We start from the raw sequence: 20,450 nt of genomic DNA on the forward strand, positions 1-20,450 counted from the left end.
CGAACGCAGTTGTGCATGGCCAAAGCCGTGCCTTATCACATATCATCATCATCTCATCAACACGTCGCACACACCTTCCCCCCCCCCCCTCCCAGCCCCTCACCTATGTACACGTCCGATTAATCTGAGAAGTAGCCTACGTGTATAATAATACCGTCAGACAGACAAGAGTCCTCGTGACACAGCTTTTTGTAGTGGACACAGATATCCAACGAATGTAGACTTGAAACTTTATTTTACGCCGTAAACGCACACGTACACACCCACACCCGCCCACCCACACTCAGCGCCAAGAATTATATCCACCTCCGCTCCTTCCCCCCCTCCTCCTCCTCCTACTGCTCCTCCGAAATTATCGTCGTCCCTCGCCGCGCGACGACGTGCCGTTTTTACTAACTTATCTCTAATGTCTCGTCTGTATCTACTTAAAAACGAACTCTACACTCTAGATTGGACGTAGATGGTGTACATCGAGAATGTGTCGTGCACATTATTGCTACTCCTATAAACTCCTTTCGGATTAACGACTCCGATCCGCGCGAATAAAACGCACACACACTCATATACATACGCACACACATACACACACAAACGTGGAATCGCGTCTCTCTCTCCTGAAGCGGCGACGGAGACATGCAACTTAACAATTAATGCGTTTCATCATCATCAGCGCGAAGACCCGGTGTCCTTTTTTGTTGATTTTTTTTTTCATCTTTTTCTGTCCCTTTTCATCAAGCACTGAGAGCGCACGCTCGTGCGCTCGCGCGTATACGACTATCTAGGAGAAAGGAAACGGCGTGTCGCGTTTGACGTTTAAGTAGAAAAAACGCTAGAATACAATTATCTTCACATAGACGGCGTTTGCAGAAGCGAATTGTAAAATGTCGGATGCTCGGATACGCTGACGAAAAAGTGCTATGTTCAAATAAATGATTACTCCGATAGTTCTGAGCAAATTTTTCACTTGCATTAAGTAAATATTACTTGAATTTTGCACTTTTTGGTTACATTCATTCAAGGAAACTCAGTAAGCAAGAAAGGTTAAATCAATCATTTGAAACATTGATTTTACATGGATTTTACAACAATTCTAACATAATATTTTATAAATGTTTTCAAACTGTAACTTGATAATATAATACTAACAATGACGTTATGTACAACATTAAGAACTATATATTTGAAAACGTTACATGTTATAAAATATCATTGTAATGATGTTGTGTTAATGATTTTTTTTACTTATTGAGATGTAAATATTTGATCCAGGTAAAATTTACTTGAGCCAAGTAAAAATTTGCTCGGAACTATCGGAATAATGGTTTACTTGAATGCAACACTTTTTTTAATATAGTCTCTCTTCTTATTTCTCATCCGAAGCGCGCTAATAACGTTCTAACACACGATTGTGTGCAACCGTTAAACCAGTTAAGAGGATAACGCGCGCGGAATGACACAAGCGAGAGAATTCGTTTCTCTTTTTTTCCTTTTTGCTTCTTCTTTCCCTTCGTTTCAAGCAGCGGTACTCGGTGAAATAGTTTGTCGTTGGGAACGAAAGAACAGTTCGGGGAGATGCATGAAGTCAGCTCTTATCCTGTCTGGCAGTGAGGAATGCCTAGGATAATTCGAAGCATCCTTTAACTCTCGAATGCGCGGCATTTCGATAGTATTTCGCCTTACCGACAGATACGCCGATGTAACGTCGAAAATTCCCGAGCGATATTTTATCATCCGTTGTTTATCGACCGCAAAGTAAACGTTGGGAGGGTTTGTCGAAGGATTACATTGTGTGATATATATGAGGTATATAGAATATTTCACAATATGCGAACGTAATTTCACATAATATGTGAGCATAATTTCATATAATTTCACATAATTTCGATAATCGAGAAATAAATTTAGAACGTAAAAGTAACACAAAAAGTTCATATAAACATTTGTCCCATCTGATATCCTGTTATTTATCGTATTTGATATAATTTTAGAAATAATGCCCACATGTTTGAAACACCCTATATATTAATATCAGGGGCTCGTGCGAAAGTTTGTCGAATTTCCAGCCGTGTTTCTTTTTTCTGTCGACTTTTTTCATTTTTATTTATTTTATTAATTTAATTAATTTAATTTATCCAGGCAAAGAAACAAGACACGCCACGTTCAATTAAAATATCCGCCGTCGTTACTCTTCCACCGCCATTTTTCATAATTATTTCATCCCCGTCTGTAAAATGATTAATCCTTCGAGCCAATAATATCTGCAATTCGACCCGACGCGCTTTCGCGAGCCTCTAGTATAATATTTCATTCAATGTTTATCGATCGTGAAAAATGAATGGTGAAATTATTAACGAACTATGCCCGTTGCAATAAACGAGACGTTGATATTCCAATGGAACAACATTTGAACATCTTCACGTGTGGCGAAAGGTTATCGGAAAGAACGTTTGTGTTAACACAGTATTTCACTTTCCGCCCCCGCTCGAACGCGAAAGCGGAAACACGTGCGTTTTGATATGCAATGTCACGTTTACGCGTGTGTTACGAGCGAGTATCAGTCTTTAATTCGTCTGGTTTTGCGATCGAACCGGCGGAAAAAAAGAGTCGGCCGCGTTCGAGCGGCGCAATTTCGACGCTCGTGGCTGCGATCGAGAGTTAAGCGGTGCAACGAAATTACGGATTAACGTTATCGAGGAGGGGAAACGTAAACGTTACATCTATCGCGCAAACGAGCGATTGTTGCGGTCTCGCATTTGCATGCGCGACCCGGCCGTGGTTTGAAACAGCGCGGGCCCTCCGTCCGACATGCGTCCTCGTCGTCGTCGTCGTCATATCGTCGTCGTCAGTCAAGTTCAAACTTATTTACGCGGCTCGTATCGTCGATTTTTCACGTGCGTCGATTCTTCACTCGGAGATGATTTCGCCGAAGCCCGCTGTTACGGACTGCGAAGTAGCGCGGAATGTCGCAGCGTTATATAAACAGATTCGACAAGAGCGACGAGAACGGAAAAGTCACCGAATGAAATCTCAATCGGACAGTCGAGAGAGACGGAGAATCGATCGTTTCCCTCATTTTTCTTCCCGATCTGTAAACAAAGAGCGCTGTCGTTCTCGGTCGCGTCGTACACGACGCTCACCACGACATGTCGTCGTCGATCAGTAATAATATTCGCGAGGTCGTTTTGCCACGGAGAAAATTCGTCTGCTGGCACAGCAGACTGTTTGTCACTACACAGTGACAGCGAAAAGATTTGTTGCACGGAAAATATAATTTCGCCGTTTCGGCCGTGAAACGTCACTGCGATAGTGGTTGAATTTACCTGGCTCAATTAGCAATTGAGGCTCTTAACAAATCTTTTTGCCGTCGCTATAGTGACAACAAACAATTTGCCGGGCCAGCGAAGAATTTTTCCCCGTAACCGATTAGAGTGAGACTTGATGGGGTTAATTGAGAGCTCGACGCTCGGCGGTTCTCGACGACGATGCCTCGGCGATGCCCCCTTCGTCGTCCTCCGTCTGCCTCGTTCGTCCATCAGCGAATACCGCGAGCTCGTAGCAAATACCAGCTCAACTGTCGTACGGATCGAACTTTAATGAGCGTGACTCCGGAAGACGTCGCAGCGCCTGGTACAAGGACGCGTTGTCGGCGTCACCTGCGCTGAAGCGGTGCGACTGCTTGTTGTCGGGATTCCAGGCTGAGTTCGGCGGCCTGCAGAAGCGTGGAATGTGCGAAACGTCGCGGCTTATCTCGAAGACGTAGCTGTCGTTTCCTGAAATCGATCAATTACAGACGTTTCAGACGACGTCGACGTCGGGAAGGATTTATCCACCGTCTGCTACTTTCCGTCGGAGAGAATGGAGGCGTGAAACCGTGACGAAAGGCGAGCGAACGTTACGTCGATACGTTCGTTATTCAGCACTCTGAACTGTCATAAAGCCTTAAGATTTGACAAACCAATGCTCATTGGCCCTTTTTCATTATTCGTATAGTGGATATTCGTATTCATTGTGGCTGCTGATCTGATCAGATAATTTCATTATCTGACTCAGATAATCTGTCACTTTGACAGCTTGGCATGTCATGTTATATCATACTAATATTAATTGATAATTTGGATCGTATCATATGATGTGCGAATTTTTATCGCTACTTTTATATCATATTATATCAAATCATTATTTCATTTACATCATATATGAATTCTGATTGCTATTTTTAATCATATCACATCAAATTATCGTATAACTTGTATCATATTGTGCGAATCTTGATTGCTACTTTTAATCATACAACATCACACCGTCTCATATCATATAATATCCTATCATATCTCCTATCACACCTCATTATATCCAGACACGACGGAAGCGATGAGGAAGACTAGCAAACTTCTCATAAGGAATTTATCTTATAAAAACTCAGCATCGTACTTTCGACCGGAGAGTCGAGTCGCGATTGCGATGATTGTCATGTAAATAATTTCTATCGCCTTTTAGCGAACTTGTTCGAAATTTCGAACTGGGGATATTTCCAGCGCGAGAGGAAATGTCGCGGTGTAGAACCGTCCGGAAAAGAGATACGCATACGTGACAAATATGCGAGTGACTTGTGCGCGAGGGGACGTTGCGTGTAGGAGGATAAGGTGAAAGGTGTACCCTTTGCCAAAGGACTCCCCTTCGGAAGTTCAAGCGTACCCCCGCGCGTAACCCTTCACCCGGGAAATCTCTTGTGGGAACGGAGCGCGACCCCCACAGCGTGATTTCTCTCCTTCTCTCTTGCCTCCACCTGTCACGCGTTCGCCGCGCGAAAACGGAACGGGAGAAACTCCCGCCAGCCACCGGGGAGTATTTTCACCTCAAAAGAATATTCCTATTCGCGAGAACGGCTGAGACGCGGTGGCCGCGATGGTAAATCGCATCGCACGGCTCTCGGACTCGCCCGATCCGCGCGGGATGCGTCTCTTCCGTGATACGCCGGGTATTTCCCTCGGCGGAAGGGGAAAACGCGCACACCTTGCTTCCGTAAGGAACGCCTTCTCTCGCATTTCGTGTGTAACTCGCGCTTTTTTAAATGGGTTCACGATGGAAGCGGTAAGTTATCGCATTACGGTTTGAAGAGAGTAGAAAAAGAGTGAGGGGGGTGGGAGGGTAAAGAGAGAGAAATTTATCATTCTATGTTTTAATCCTTGGCGAAAAATAAAGAAAGTTGCATTAACTCGCTATATCAACATCCATTATGTTCCGTCGCGGATTAAAAAATGAAGCGACGGATTTTCCCTTTCTCTCTCTCTCTCTCTCTTTCTCTCTATCTGCATCATGATCAGGATTTATAATCAAGATTAACGTGATACGATATTAAGGAGCCTATCTTCTTTAAAGGGGATTCTCGGGTTGTAGATATCAAAAAATCGACTTTTGCTTTCGCGTTTTCCTAAAAGCTGAAATCTTGCGAACATTTTAAGCCCTGTAGCATGTTAAGATTCCGAAAATTGGCCGACTTATATGAGTTTAACCTGAGCGGCGCGTAAGAAGCAGTCGCGAAACGAAAGTTTCGATAACGAGAGGAAACATCTGCAAGTTTCGCGGAAGGCCCGAACAACCCGCAGAAACGAGCAAGTAGCTCTATATGAGTTTCATGAAAAAGCGAAAGGCACACTTTATGGCCCTAAAATCGCAAAATAGCTGTAACTACCGTGAACCGCTTTCGATATGTTCTAAAACACATCTGCTATCAATAAAAGTTTATTTCGCCGTATTTAAACAAACGTTCCGTGAAATCTTATATTTCACGTACCGTGAAATCTTATATTTCACAAATAAATTTTTAAGTCTCCTCTTCTCAGTGAACTCGGATGACTCTGTATCATTACCGGCGTCGATCTTAGAATACCGGGACACTTGGGTATACAAACTACTTGATTTCTTCTGAAGCACAGCTACAATAAAGTCCGTTATTTTCCATCGCGACGGAGAGCACCTTTCCCCATTTTACGTAAGCCCCAAGTCTTTAACGAGACAGCGTCTCAATGTTACAAGCTATCTCGTCAATAAATCCCCGAGACGTCGCCCCCCCCCCTTCACCCCTTTCCCAGCGATCTCGCTTACAAATGCCGGAGCATTAACGAGGAGACCTATCTAGCATTCAGAACGTAATTACCTGTCGTTAGAGATCGCGACGGCGATTGTTGCGGCGTGGCCACCAATGGCGACAGGGGTTCGTACGGGGGCGGCGGGGGCGAAGACGGCGACGGCGTAGGCGAGGGCGGATGTAGCCTCAGGAGCAGGTCCGGATCGAGATTCAGGATCTTGAGAACCCTGTGAGGATTCGCGCGCACCCATGCCTCGAGCAGGTCGACCGGCCAGTCGGTCTGCGTCGATGCGTCGATCAGCCTCGCCGGCGGGTTCCAGCAAATCGCGTCCGGCGGATGGGACGAGCTCCTAGCGAGGACCCCGCTGCCGCGATTCGCCGGGGTCGGCAGGTTTGGGTTACTCTGGGGTGAGCAGGCGAGCATCTGCAACGCTTGGATGGCGTTGCGCACCTGCCGGAGCAGAACGGTACGACTTTCAATCTCGCGGTCCTCTCGATCAAGTTCGCGAGCTACGGGGATGTTACTCGTTTCGCGAGCTTTCTTCTCGATCAAATAATTCGTTATATTTTTCTTCGATATTTTGTTTCCATGAATTTCCATAATTCTCCAACGCTGCGGGATGCAATGAAAAATTGGGGAGGCATCGGTATAATAACAGCAATAATAATCAAATGTAAACTGAATATAAATTAAATTAAACTGTACATAAATTGCGTAAATTAAATTGTATTTACACGATTGTGATTAAATAATTTAATTACAACAACGGATAGATTTTAAATAAAAATAATAAAAAAATTACGAGTAAGAAAAGTGATGAAAAATATTGAATAATAACAACAATAATAATAATAAACTGTCGAAGACCGCTTTTTTGAGGCGGAAAATTTGGGACAAAAATCTACCTGCGTTTTAAGCATCGTATAATATTAGATTTACAAATTAATTCGATGCCTTTAATTTTATTCAATTTTGTATATATAATAAGCATTTTCAATCTAAATATTTCCCGCTCAACTGCGGTTTTAAGAAGTTATCTTCTGTGTTTATGAAATATCACAACAACGCGGAATGATCAATGTAATCTCAGAAAATATTAGTGAACAGTATTGCTATCAATAAAGCGCAACTCGTAAACAATCGACGATTTGTAGAAAAAGATATCAGAGATTTCGAGAAGATTTCGGCATACGTACAATTGCGACAGGTGTATCATTTAATAACATATATACACGTATAAAAATCGCCGGTCACCATCAATCCCCGGCATACCTCGCAGCTGAGCGTCGCGACGTCCTGATGCAGCGTGGAAAATTGATTATCCAACCTTTCGACCGATCCTCGGATATGCTCCTCCATGGACTCCTGGGCGATCACCTGGGCCGCCCTGCCTCCTCGCACCAGCACTCCCCTCCCGGCGCGTCGGCCTTCCCTGTAATCCTCCCTGATGCGCCCAAACGAGATCAATCTTATCCGTCGTGTGCCGTGCACGTGAACGTGAGTTCGATGTCTCGAAAAATTCCCCAGTAAGGAATTCGCAAAGTGGATTACACGACGCCGACGCGACTCGCCGGCGATACGAAGGGCCGACAGGATGAGGGACGGGACGGGATCCGAGGGCCGAGTAAAACGCTCGACTTTTCGGGAAAAACCCCGGGCCTCGCCGAGCGGAAAATCGCGTTAGCTTTCTCCTCCCACTCCCCCCCGTAAGCGAGGACCTCCCTCTTCCTCTTCGGGAACGAGCTGCAGACGCGATATCGTGAGAGCGCGTTTGTCCGGGAATCCGTGATCCTCTCCTGTCACTCTTATTTACTTTACTTTCTCCTTGCACTCAAATGATACAATCGACGAAATACATCCCGAGTCGCGCAGAAGAGAATGAAAGCCGCCTCGCCGATCACGGTTCGGTTGGATTGTCTTTATATTTACAAGTGACGGCGGGAACTTTCGGCGTTTCGCTTCGGGTCTGTATTATTGCAGGCGGAGCGACGACGCGCCCCCGCCGCTCTTCTGCCCTTGAAGAAGTAGGCTAACGCGGGGAGAAAATGTTTAGTCGGGAAAAGGTGGAAAAGCGAAAGCGTCGGGTACCGACGCACACACTAGATTAACTTTTTTTTTCTCCCTCCCTCTCGTCTCTCATTCTCCTTCCCTCGCGCTCACGGGCTATCCATTATCGCGCCCTTTTTACGCCGCGCCGACGAAATTTTTATCCCGCCATCGTTTATCTAACGCGCTTTCGCCGCTTCGACTTTCTTCTTTTTTTCATATTTTATAAAAGAACCTCCCATGATTTTATTTCTCCCCCTTCTCTCTCTCTCTCGCCTTGGGTCGTCTCTACTAATAGTTTATACGCCCAGCGATACGGGACGAAATAAAAAGAAAAAAAAGAGATTCGTTGGCTTCGGTGAAATTCGTCGAGATATCTGATCTTGCGAATTAAAAAAAATTACAGCCTCAAGTTAAAATTTACGCTCTCTTCTCTCAAACAGACGTTGACAGTTGTAGAAAAAGACTAGGATATGGTGTGGGTGATACTCCAATAGCATACTTCATTGACTCAACATTGGCCAATGGTCTACTCATGTAGACCGGAGCTATGAAGTGCTTAACTTAGGATTTATCCAGTAGATATATCGCGACAGACCGGAGGAGACAGATTCACGTCGTCCTTGTCTAGACGTCTTACCTGAATTTGGCATGCCGCGGGCTCGAGGATGTGTGAAGTGGTGATTTGTTCGGCGGCGATAAGGGCGAGGACTCGCCCTCCTCAACGGCATTCTCGTCGTCCTCGCTGATGGAGGGAAGTGTCAACGACGGGCCGTTCACGTCGGACTCCTGCTGAAATTCGCGCGAGAAACGGAGAGGCAAATTCAGATAAATTCGCCAAACAGATGAAGGACACCGAGTCCGTAGAGAGAGCATCGCGCACTAAAGGGTCGCGTTATCTCCCTTTCCAGCGTACAACGCGTCCAGATAAACATCGAAACGCCATTACACGCGCATAATAACACTTTCCCCGCGCGTCCATACATCAGTTCATCCGTCCTGTCTATCCTTTCGGTCGTTGCGAATAATTTCACCCCACGCGCGCATAAGGACATTGTGATATTACCGCACTGAAAAAAAAAACTTGCTACGTCTAAATAAATATTTACTAAGAAGTATTGAAGTAGTTTATTTTATTCGAATTAAATAAATTTTACTTGAATATAGCACTTTCTTTCTTCCAGTGTGCTCAAACAAGGACAGTCATAGCGAGGACATGGGAACCTTAGCATCCTTTCTAAGGTTTTCAAATCACAAACCGTAAGAAGTTTAGTGCGGAAAGTGGAAGTATATTTATACCATAATAAAATTATTAAGCGTATGAAACCCTTCAGAATCGCAAGACAAATACTTCCCTGATTTTGGTACTTCCTCTAATTTTAAGTTTTTTTGAGTTTTCGATACCAATATTAATATCGATATTTTTGTTCTGATATTGATGTCACCAATGATTTCAATATTCTCGATCAAATATCCGTCTCAATATTAGTACCGGTGCTTTCATGGTATCACAACGTACCCACGCGCGTGAGCTTTAAAAATATTCTTCCCTCTCAAAAATATTTAAATGTCATAAAGCCCCTTTGATCGCTTGCCGGGGTGCGATAGCTAGCTAGTTACACATCCCCCGGTGTATAACATTACAACCGAGGCGACACCTGACGCTTTTTACACCATCTCCGCCTTACCTCCCGTGGGAGTAACGTGGGGTTAATTACCTCCGCTTCGTATCCCTCTCGCAAGTTGTACGTAAGATCGTGCTGTATATCGTGTGCGAATTCGTGCTGGTATTCCGGGTAGAGTCTCAGCACCTCCACCAGGCCCTGCATGTGTATGCACTTGAGATCGCAATAAGTTAGCGCCTTCACGTCGCAGCTAGACTTCACCACAACGTCACCCGAACCGGAGCTCGACGTGCCACCGCCGTTATTACCGTGCTGCAGGTGCACGTTTATGTCGCAGCCCACCAGGTCGCCCTTCCCTTGAAAAGACACGCCCGCGAATCTTGCGACTATCTTTTGCGCGAAAAATCGTCAGCCGATTTGGATCGGTTCGTCGGGAAAATTGTTGCGTTTCAATCTTCCAGATTGAAACAACATCGAAGGGAAAGGTGTACCGGAGAGGCTTTTAATTTCATTTCTTGGGTGAGCCTTCTCAGAATGTTCTCTGTTCTTAGAGGGAAAATTCGAAAGGATGATACAGATAGGGAAATCGTGTACATTGCGAGAAGGAGACGAACAGAAATAACAGGAAGCGGAAGAATGTCCGAATGCTGAGGACATAAGAAGGAATGGATGTCACGTACGTCACGCGGGAAAATTTTGCTGTTGTAGCGGAACCGCGTCGTTGCTACTGTTCGTTGCGAAAAATGAATCTCGATCGATCGACCGTATGATACGGCCGAGTGTTGATCTCTTCATGGCTTACCGAGAATCGCGACCACCATACTGTTCTGCACGACTTCCATGGAACCGTTGCACAGGTAATAGATGTAGGAGAGCGCGTCGCCTTTGTGCACGAGAAACTCGCCAGGGGCGCAAAAGTTGTTTCTGATATGGAGCGACAGCAACTTCAGGCAGCCTTGGGACGCCGCCTCGAATATCGGCAGGCTCAGGATCTCGCGATGCAGATGCATCGAGACGTCGCCGCGCAGCTCCTCGGGAAATTGTTTCAGCGTCTGCGGCAGCGCACGTTCCGCAACAACGAACGATTATTAACAAAATTTACCTCGTTCCGTTACTCCTCCACCCTTTTCCCGCCTCTCCCCTCCCCTCGTCCTCTCCTACCTAGTCTGAGGATTGATGGCAATACTATATCTACAGGTCTGTAAAGTTAGAAAACGACCATTCGAAGTTGAGATACTTGTAACTAAAGATGACGCTTTCTACACATATTTCTTATGGTTAATGACCTATTTTCAACATCTATTTTTAATTTCTTCCAAACCATGTTTAAGATTTGAGTATAAAACTATTGTGATATCAAATGTTTTCCAACAACGTACACAACATTACACGAATTATTAAATATTTTCTAATAAACCTCTAATGTTGTCGTTAACACTTTTATCATTTTCTTGATAACTATCGATTCAAACTGGCTTTTATTTGTATATCGATGATCGTTAGATATTTGAAATTTCCAATCGACCATCAAGCCCTTTGACCCAGCGAGAAATGAACCATCGTATCAACGTCAAATCGACGTCGAAATTGTCGAAATTACATCGAACCGACGTCAATTTGACATCGATTTGACGTCGATTCGATGTTGATTTCTCGCTGCAAAGCACACATAAATCATAAGGAATAGAGTTTCCACAATATCCCTAATCCTAGTTCCTTATTCTTTTATCATGGATTAAAGTATGTCGAAATCCATATGTCGAAATTTAATTCCTTCTGCCTAACAGCCTACATTTAATTCGTTTTCCTCATCATTGAGCCTTAATATTTGTTATTAATACGATATATCGCTTGCGAGCTCTCTTTCTCTTCCACGTGAAGATACAAGGTCGTCCCGAATTAACCGAATACGCACATGATGACTCGGTTCCGCAATTATGTTCCGGCGGTATGTTACAGCGTTCGCGCGTTTTAATCGCGCAACGCGCGGATCTAATCGCGCTCGTGTCCGACTTCACCTACCTCGTGCACGTCGATGCCGTGATTCAGCGACCACATGGTCTGAAAGTAATCCTGCATCCGCTGTTTAAGCTCCTCCGGGATCTGGTGGAGCACCAAGAAATCCTTGAGGTCGCGCAGCTTCGTCTGGTACAGCGACCGCCTCGAATACATTCTTTGAATGATCGCGGTGACGTTGCCGAATACCACCGCGTGCATCAAGGCTGGAACGTAAAATCGTATGCGTACAATGCGATGGTGCTTGCTTCCCCTCCCCCTCCGCCGCCGTTCCCGCGCTCCCGCGACCCGTTGCTGAATGCGTGACGATGTTGTCGGAATATGTTATTCAATGATCGCGGGGAAACGCTTCGTGTTGGTCCGAGTTCGTGGTAGACTCGCCGGTGCCCCGGAGGGAAAAACGAGGGTGAATTAATTGAACGTTGAAAGATAACAGCCGCGATTTCATCGGGATTTCGATCGGGTCGGCGAGAACGCGCGAGGGATTAATTTTTTACTCGTGGTAGCCGAGGGAAGAAAGAGGTTTGAATTAAGATAATTAAAGGGGAAAGCGCACCTAGAGAGGGAGAAAAAAAAGAGAGAGAGCGAGGAGGATCGGAAAGATCGGTGGAAATGAGAGCTGAAAAAAGTTCGGAAACGAAAACTCATCACGATTTCATCCTCCCGAGAGATTTCGAGCGAATGACGGACTAATGTTCGCGGCTCCGATCGTCACGCACTTTCGTCGCACGCTGATGAAATATATTTCATGGGTCCGTCAGTTTTTTTTAATTAATCGTACGACTTATGTGCGAGTAATATTGGGCCGTTCGATAAGTTTCAATAAGTTCGCAGGGATTTTTGCGGAGGCTGATGCGTCTTATTTATTTATTCACGGGAAATTATCCCTTTTTTTAATATTTATCAAAATGAGAAGAAAGGAAAAGAAATACAGGCAGAAGAAAAAGAGAGGAATAATAAGAACTATACAAAATTAAGCAGAAGCGTAGATGGCAACATAAAAAATATTAAAACGAAAAAAAGACATATAAAGATTACATTAAAACAATGAAAAATTTCTTATAGATTTTATAGGGCATAACATTATCCAAAGATGCATTGACTGTTTTTTTTCTCCGATAGCAAGTCATCGAAGAAATTAGAAAAAAAGAAATTTTGTCTGATACTAAGTCGAAATTTTAATGCTACTCTCACGCTACTCTTAAGGATAGTTTGCGCCTACTTATACTAGACGGCTTATAGATTAATAAAAAAACATTAAAATTGAAATCGAATCTATTTTACCATCTTAAGTTTCTATTATATAGAATATATATCTATTATAACAAATTATCTATACCACGTTGTAGAATTAAAAGCTTAACATATATACAGGACCAAAATTTCGACTCGGGATGGAGGTATCGGCTTCGAGTTTCTCGCAAAATCTCTACGAACTCATCGAGCAAGAACCATTAATTTCATGCACTTACCTCCGATGAGCATCGTGCAGATGGAGAAGAACTTCTCCGAGAACGTGTTCGCCGAAACATTGCCGAATCCTACGGAAGTCAGGCTGCTGCAAGTGAAATACAACGCCGTAATGTAGCTCTCCGTGTGCGTGACGTTCTGCACGGATATCTTCAACCGCTCAGCCAGGGTGTGTATCCAGCCTGGAACACGTCAATTATACGATTCCGGAGCTCCGGTGCGTAGTTACGTTTGCGGTATTCCGCCAGCGTTCCCGGTATCCGACGCTCATCCGGGAATGTCGCTTTCCACGAGAAGCGCTCCGGCTCGTGTTGCCTCTCGTGCGGGGCGTTTCAACGACAAAGGCGAGCCCGCCATTCATCATGGACGCTGCTCGGCATACGTTTCACACTTACTGTGTCACCTGCTCTTCGAAGAAAAGTCGTCTACGAGATGAACGTCCTCTCTCTCGAGGGACGCTTAAAAATTTAGCGAGGTTCCATCATTTCATTCGCCGGATGTCCCATTTCCAGCGCGCATTATTTTTTAATAAAAGATTCGAGGACGACGACATTTTTCCTCGGCGAAAACGGCGAAGCAGGTAATCACCCCTCGCGACTGTTCAATCTTTAACATTTCGTATCATTCTAACCAAGCCTTCGGGGAAAGTTTAATAAAGCAAACTCACCACCGCCTGAAACAGCTGAAGAACGCAGTTATGGTATCTGTGGAAGCTCAGCTCGCGGAGAAGTTCTGCCCTCTTTTTCCCTCGACAGCTCATAATTCGAAAATTATCGGACCTCTGTATTTTTGCTAGAGAAGAATTCGACTCCAAATTGGCCGAGAAATTTGTCAAAATAATGCGGCAGAAGTGGAACGCTCTTGTTTACGTATTTATATGCTTCAATGACGGACTCGTACCTTTAGGCATTCATTTGCGCCAACGTGTAATTTATTAGTCAGCGGACATCATATTTTTTTGACCGAGGGTGACCGCGGATTTTGCCGGTCCAGCCGTTTTTTCCTCACATCTTCCATGAAAAATAGCGACCCCGCCCTTATCGTACGGAACTCCCCGTATAATTCAATAAAAACGTCGATCGCGTTCGCGCGAGTACATTGATTTTCGTGCGCTCCCGCCGGGGCTTTACATTTTTCAGATAAGATAGAAGAGCATCTACGATTTCTATCAGAGTTTCACCGTCACGGCAACGACGAATTCCGCGTCTCCATCCGTGCTACAGGTTTCTCTATCTCCTCGTGGTAAAACAGTTTCCCGACAACTATCGGAAAGCAATGCCTACAAATCTCATGCATGAGCTCTCTCATGTCGATGGGATCTCCGTGGCTGAAAATCCACCCGTGCGATCCACTGCACTGGATGTGCGGACGTGCTCTCTTCTCTTTCTCTCTCTCTCTCTTCTGCTCTTTCTCACTTTGTCGAGAGATGGATGGCGTACCGCTCGCGATCCTCACGACTCTCTCACAAAGCCCATTCTCAGATTGTTCTCGATATATAGACATTTGCTTAGCCTCGAAAGAATCGGCGGAAGAAAAGAACTATCAGCTACTCTCTGACGTACGAGGTGTCCCGCACGGTGTACATTTCTTTAATGTATACTGAAGAGTTCTTTCTCGTAAATGAAAATTACTAATTACTAACGAGAATTAACGAGATTATTTCAACGAGATTTCATTTAACGAGATTATTATCATGATTATTAATTTCGGAATTTTCGCCGGACGAAACGAAGCAATTGTATTTTTGTTACCGTAATATAAAACGATTTATAATTTTTGATCTACGATCTTCTGTCATCCTTCACCTACATTGCTTCACAGAATTACAATGGCGCAAGAACACAATAGTTTTATTACACCTGAAAAAATTCGAGATTATTTAGCACACAACCCGATATATCGGTTTCACTCTTCAATCTCGTGGGAAAATATTCGCCCGACGATTCCAACGCGGAGAATTCATTCCATATGAATGAAAAGTCACTCGAATTCGAGTGACCCGATCGTCGCTCTACTTTCCGCGTGGAATTTCGCCCGGGGAAATTTCGAGGGCAGCCTGCGAGATTGAATCACTTGCGAATTACTTTCGAATTACTTTCGCCGAGCGATCGCGCGCGAACGTTCAGGGATTCGTCCGCCGAGGCACTCACCGAGATCCCAATCCTTGTCGTTACGCAGTCTCTCCTTCTCGGCGATGACGTACCAGATGCAGGCGAGCCAGTGCGCCACCAGGATGAAGAACAGCATGAGCATCGTCAAGATGACCGCGCTGTACTGCGAGTATCTGTCCATCTTCTGCAGGAGACGCGCCAGTCTCAGCAGCCGCGTCAGCTTCACCAGGTGTATGTTGCTGTGCGCCGATTCCTGCGGTACGAATAAGCGGGCTCGCGAGTCCGTTATTTCGTCAATTTACGCCCGCGAAATCCCAAGCGGAATCGGTACGCAAGTCGTCAAATCGCCGACAATTTCAACCGACACATTTTGCCGGCCGAGCGAGGGGAAAAGCCGATTTCGTTTATTTCGCGTATTCGGTGGAAATTAATGAACATATAATTCCGGACATGGTTGTGCTGAGGCCCGCGCGCACCCGCTTTTATGAGAACTCTCTCCGCTTGTGTCCCCCTCTCTCTCTCTCTCTCTCCCTGTCTTTCTCTCTCGTTCTCTCGCGAAACCGTTTCATGTAAATTGTATATTAATCTAGAATACATTTTGACACAAGATATATCGATTTCCCATTACGCACGGAACGAATTAATCAGCTTAACTTCACTTCGCCGGGCCGGCGGAAGCTCGGAATTATTAATCACCGCAAAACTGATATCGGGACGCGGTAACATTTACCAAATACACCATCCCGACCGGTATATATTTCTCCGCATCGTCGCGAAAACGCTCGAAATAATCCGATTTAGATCTTTGCGTAGACCGTTGGTGTCGCATTTTTCAATCTCACTTCTGCACTTGATCGGTGCGCAGAGACAGAGAGGGAGATCGGCAGAGAGTGAGGGGGCCGGGTGGTAAGCATCTACTTTAAAGTTTTCCTACGCGTAATTTGCTAATAGCATATTCCTACGTAGCGCGTAATTAGCGATGATTACGCGCTTTGATGCGAGAATAATTAATTAATTATCTCGCCCATTTAGCATTTCCGAACTCGCACAAAGTCTCCGAAAGTTCTCTGGTGGAGAAGATCATGGATTTTTCAACAGGAGAGACCGGGGGCTAGTACACGGGGCAGGTAAGTATCTTTAATACAGCTCTAAAATGACAAACGATGACGCTGCATATATAATAAGTGGTGTTACAATAACCATTTTTAGATTGCACAGCGTATTTCTCAAGATATATAATGCTTTTAGTTTTACATACTCGAAAATAAGAAAAGTTAGAAAAAAATGTACTAATCAGCCCTCAATATTTATCGCGCAACTTTGGGGGCGGAATATTCCGCTCGTTCGATAATGCAACTGAATGATCGTTGAAAATGATCACCATTATCCGTCTGTTCGCGAGAAATTAAATTAGATCGGGTATCAAAAGGATAGCCCGCCGGGGCAGGGGGAAGTTTTGAAATCAATCTCCCTCGGTGATTACAAATTCAACGTTATGGAAAAGAGGAAGTTACCGCAATCTCGCTCTTTATAAATCACCCACTGCTCTTTGCAGAAGAGGCTAACAAGCCGACGCAGACACACACACATACACACACCTGCCCGGAGAATGGAAAATACTAACCTCGCCGCTGTAAACGTCTGAGGCATAAAGAAAATCAAACGGCAATGCCGCCACGAGGTCGACCAAGAACCAACTTTTCACGTAGTTCACGGCGATGCTTCTGCTACTGCTGACTACTTCGCCCTTTCTGCTCACGTATGTTGTTCTGAAGTTCAAAACGATATCTGGGGAAGAATAATGAAGTATTCATTCGCGACGTGCGTGTTAGAGGATTGCGATTTTTCACGGGAGAAATGGCGGGATGGAAGAGGGAGAAGATATCCGTGTCAATGGAAATGCAAATGCTCGAGAATTTGATATAACGCCAACACTGGACCGAATTACGAACGAGGAGGGATTTTAAAAGAGATCATCGCGACGGATTCTCTACGGTTAAGTGGATTTGGAACTTTCATCGAGGTGCTAATTGAGGTAGACCGTAAGGTCAACGCCGCCGATACTGATAAAAAAATCTATTAGTGCTTCAAGTTTGGGAGAAGCGAGCCAGTTCCCCCCATCGAGGTATAAATAATAATAAATCAAGCGAGCGAAACTTTGCTAATTTGTAAATCTCACTTAATTGAACATCAATTTTACTTTCAGTAGTTAAGACGGGGGAAAAGTTTAGATTAAGATAATTAAATCGCACGAATAAAGGATTGAAAAAAGTGATGGAAACCGGATCCTAAAATGTACTCGGAGAGAACAGTCGCGCATTTCTTTTTCGCGTACTTTATCTTGATTTTACGCTTTTGAGAGATAAAATGATTAATATTTGCGGTTCTGGCTTATCATGCGCTAGTTGATTGACTTATTTTCACGACGAGGTTACTTTGTCACTAAATGGGACATTCACCTTAGTTTGAGTAAAACTTGAGTAACCAAAAGTACGGCAAATAAATGCAACTGACGATGAATATATATTCATTAGCTAGTTACGTCAGCTTCCTATGAGCCAACTTATATCTTCTTTGTTATCGAATTATCAAATTAACGAGACACGATGACGTCACAGTGCCGATCATCGCGGCCAATCGCCGTGACTGAACATTATGAATGAACACTCTTTCACGCCGCACCGTCGATCGATCGATCTCTTTTTTTTCCGTCAATGCGTTGCATGGCACGGTGAGCAAAGTAGCGTTTCCGAAGCGACAATAATCGCGATTGCGGGCGAATGCAAATGGGGGGATAGTTTAAACCGAGCCCCGAGCTAAGTGGAGAAACTGGCTTTCCCGCTTGTTGTCCCGTCGAGTTTCCGCTCGCGCAAACGCAGATATCAAGCGGCCGTGGCGAAACTTCGGCTTTGTGCGATGAATGCCTGTTAATCTCGTTTGCAAATTGGATTTCGGCCGCGAAATTCGCGTTCCTCGTCCACTTATCCGGGAGTAATCTCGTTGAAAAGTTTCGGATCGTCGATATTTTACATATCGCGCAGGCCGAGTATGTAGCGCGAGGGAGCGAGCGCTTTAGCACGCACGCACGCGTCGATATTCTACATTGTAATCTATATTACATACCCCCGGAGGGACCGGGAAAATTACTCTTTTTCTTCCAAGTAACTCGTTACGGTTACTCGTTACCTGTTGAAAAAGCGACTCGTTATCGTCAACTCAGGGAGTAACGAGCCGTCGCAATTTCCGTTACATTGTTCGCCGATGTGTAACGTCTTTTTTTCGATTACTTTTCCTCCTTCTTTTTCTTTTTTCATCAAGAGCATCGTCGTCTTATTTCCGTCATAATATCTATGATAATGTACAAACGTAACGGCAATGTACAAATATACAGATAATGTAATAATTTGTACAGATAATGTACGAATGTAACGGCGAAAGCCCGACGGTTGCGTTCGCGTAGCGTTTCACGTATCGGTGAAAAAATAACGTCGCGTTATTGAGCAATCGCTGGCAAAAATTGCGACGATAACGGTGTTACGCCGGTCGTTATTAGAATATTTCGTGCCCTGCATCTGTATGCGCGCAACGATAAAAAAAACGAAACGTTCCGATGATCCCGTATCTCGACTATCAACGCCGAATTTCCTGTTGAATCTCGTTTGCGGCTTCGCGACAACACAATTTCATTGGGCACTTAGAGATCGAAAACTGGAACGGTTAGCGAATATTGAAAATGTTCGTTTGTTTATTTATCAGAATTCATAGCGCATGCGATATACGCGCGATTAATATCGTCGGAGCGCATTCGTGTCGAGTTTTAAAATCAATCGACCGTCGACGAGCGACATTGTGGCCGATTAAAAAATGATACAAAGGGATCGACGTTATATGATTCGAACTTGATATCGAAAGCCTCTCTCTCTCTCTCTCTCTCTCTCTCTTTCTCTGTGTTTCCCTTTTTCTTGTGCAAGCTCAGTATGGAAAGTCGTTTTTCCGAAAGCCTTTTCCCTCCCTACTCGTCCTTCGTTAAATTCCTTCATAATCGATATGTCTCGCCGCTGGAAGAGCTTTCTTTCCGCTGTCGGTGATAAGTTAAAGCGGCTTTGTTTAATTTAAACAATTATGGCGGATTTACGTTCCAGACGCGCGTTTTCCAGCTACTTCTTTCTGCGATTCGCTACCGAGGAACGAAATGGTTTCATTGACGCTCGATTGCTCAAAGAAGGAAAAGTACACCAAGCGCAAATTAATGTATACCTCGATAACAAATGCCGACTATTGTCTATTAGCATATCAACGCCACTGCGTAACAGCAGTTACCTACTAAATGATTCCATAAGTGATCGTTAGAATTCGTCACTTAATAGCGAAGATATTAAGAGGGGCCGTACTACAAAAGTTTCTCCTCTGATAATAATATCATATAAGATTATTATCACCGACACTTCCCAAGTAGCAGGGTGACCTTAAGTGACGTATTAATAACGTCTTAATGACGTCTCTAACGTCATAATTAAAACCGTCTTTAGACGCCATCCTGCTACCTGAGTCGCTAGAAAAATGCTTCCCCAGACTATAATTCTTTCATTACGATATTTATAGCTACGAAAATCTAATATTTTTCTCCCCGTACACAATCATCACTACCGCCATGATTATCGTAATCATCATCGTTATTATTATCATTATTGAAATATAGTTAATTCAATGTCCTAAAACAAATCTTCATCTTACCAGTTTTACCAGAGTTTACTACTGCGATTCCCAACTCCGATCTTATACATACATGCAAAATTCAAAATCGCACATAGGCAACCTTAATTACAAAGTTAAGGCACATACGATGCCTGGTGTATATTTGACGGTAGGATTCCCCTTCGTCGTAGAGCTTGAGACGCAGAGCACGAGCGCGACGTTCATTCAGGCGCGGGCGGTCCGCGCATCGCGGCACGACAAATCAATTGATGCGGGAGTCGCGTCGTCCGCAACCGAGAGAAGTCACCCCGAGCGAGGTTAATCGAGATCCCGCCGTTAAGGGGGAAAAATAGGGTGAACCGATCGCCGCTCTCAGTTTCAGCCTAACGAGCTCTCCA

At 44.5% G+C, this 20,450-nt stretch overlaps 1 protein-coding gene across 3 annotated transcripts in view; it reads right to left on the reverse strand.

The window, feature by feature from the left end:
• Positions 1–1,253: 1,253 nt before the first annotated feature.
• LOC106750098 (potassium voltage-gated channel subfamily H member 8) overlaps positions 1,254–20,450 on the reverse strand; it is a 49,124-nt gene continuing 29,927 nt past the window's right edge. For 2 of the 3 annotated variants that reach the window (XM_014630188.1, XM_014630189.1), the window contains 10 exons: positions 16,982–17,145; positions 15,397–15,610; positions 13,249–13,428; positions 11,783–11,982; positions 10,563–10,812; positions 9,854–10,116; positions 8,776–8,927; positions 7,362–7,533; positions 6,158–6,539; positions 1,254–3,770 (listed from right to left, as the gene is read on the reverse strand). In XM_014630188.1, the coding sequence (XP_014485674.1) occupies positions 3,568–3,770; positions 6,158–6,539; positions 7,362–7,533; positions 8,776–8,927; positions 9,854–10,116; positions 10,563–10,812; positions 11,783–11,982; positions 13,249–13,428; positions 15,397–15,610; positions 16,982–17,145 (2,180 nt within the window). In that variant the 3' untranslated portion in view covers positions 1,254–3,567. The remainder of the gene's footprint in view (positions 3,771–6,157; positions 6,540–7,361; positions 7,534–8,775; positions 8,928–9,853; positions 10,117–10,562; positions 10,813–11,782; positions 11,983–13,248; positions 13,429–15,396; positions 15,611–16,981; positions 17,146–20,450) is intronic. The other variant, XM_014630186.1, reaches the window with a different exon arrangement.

This window comes from Dinoponera quadriceps, unplaced genomic scaffold, assembly GCF_001313825.1.
Source record: "Dinoponera quadriceps isolate SergipeBrazil2010 unplaced genomic scaffold, ASM131382v1 scaffold4444, whole genome shotgun sequence".
Taxonomy (NCBI): domain Eukaryota; kingdom Metazoa; phylum Arthropoda; class Insecta; order Hymenoptera; family Formicidae; genus Dinoponera; species Dinoponera quadriceps.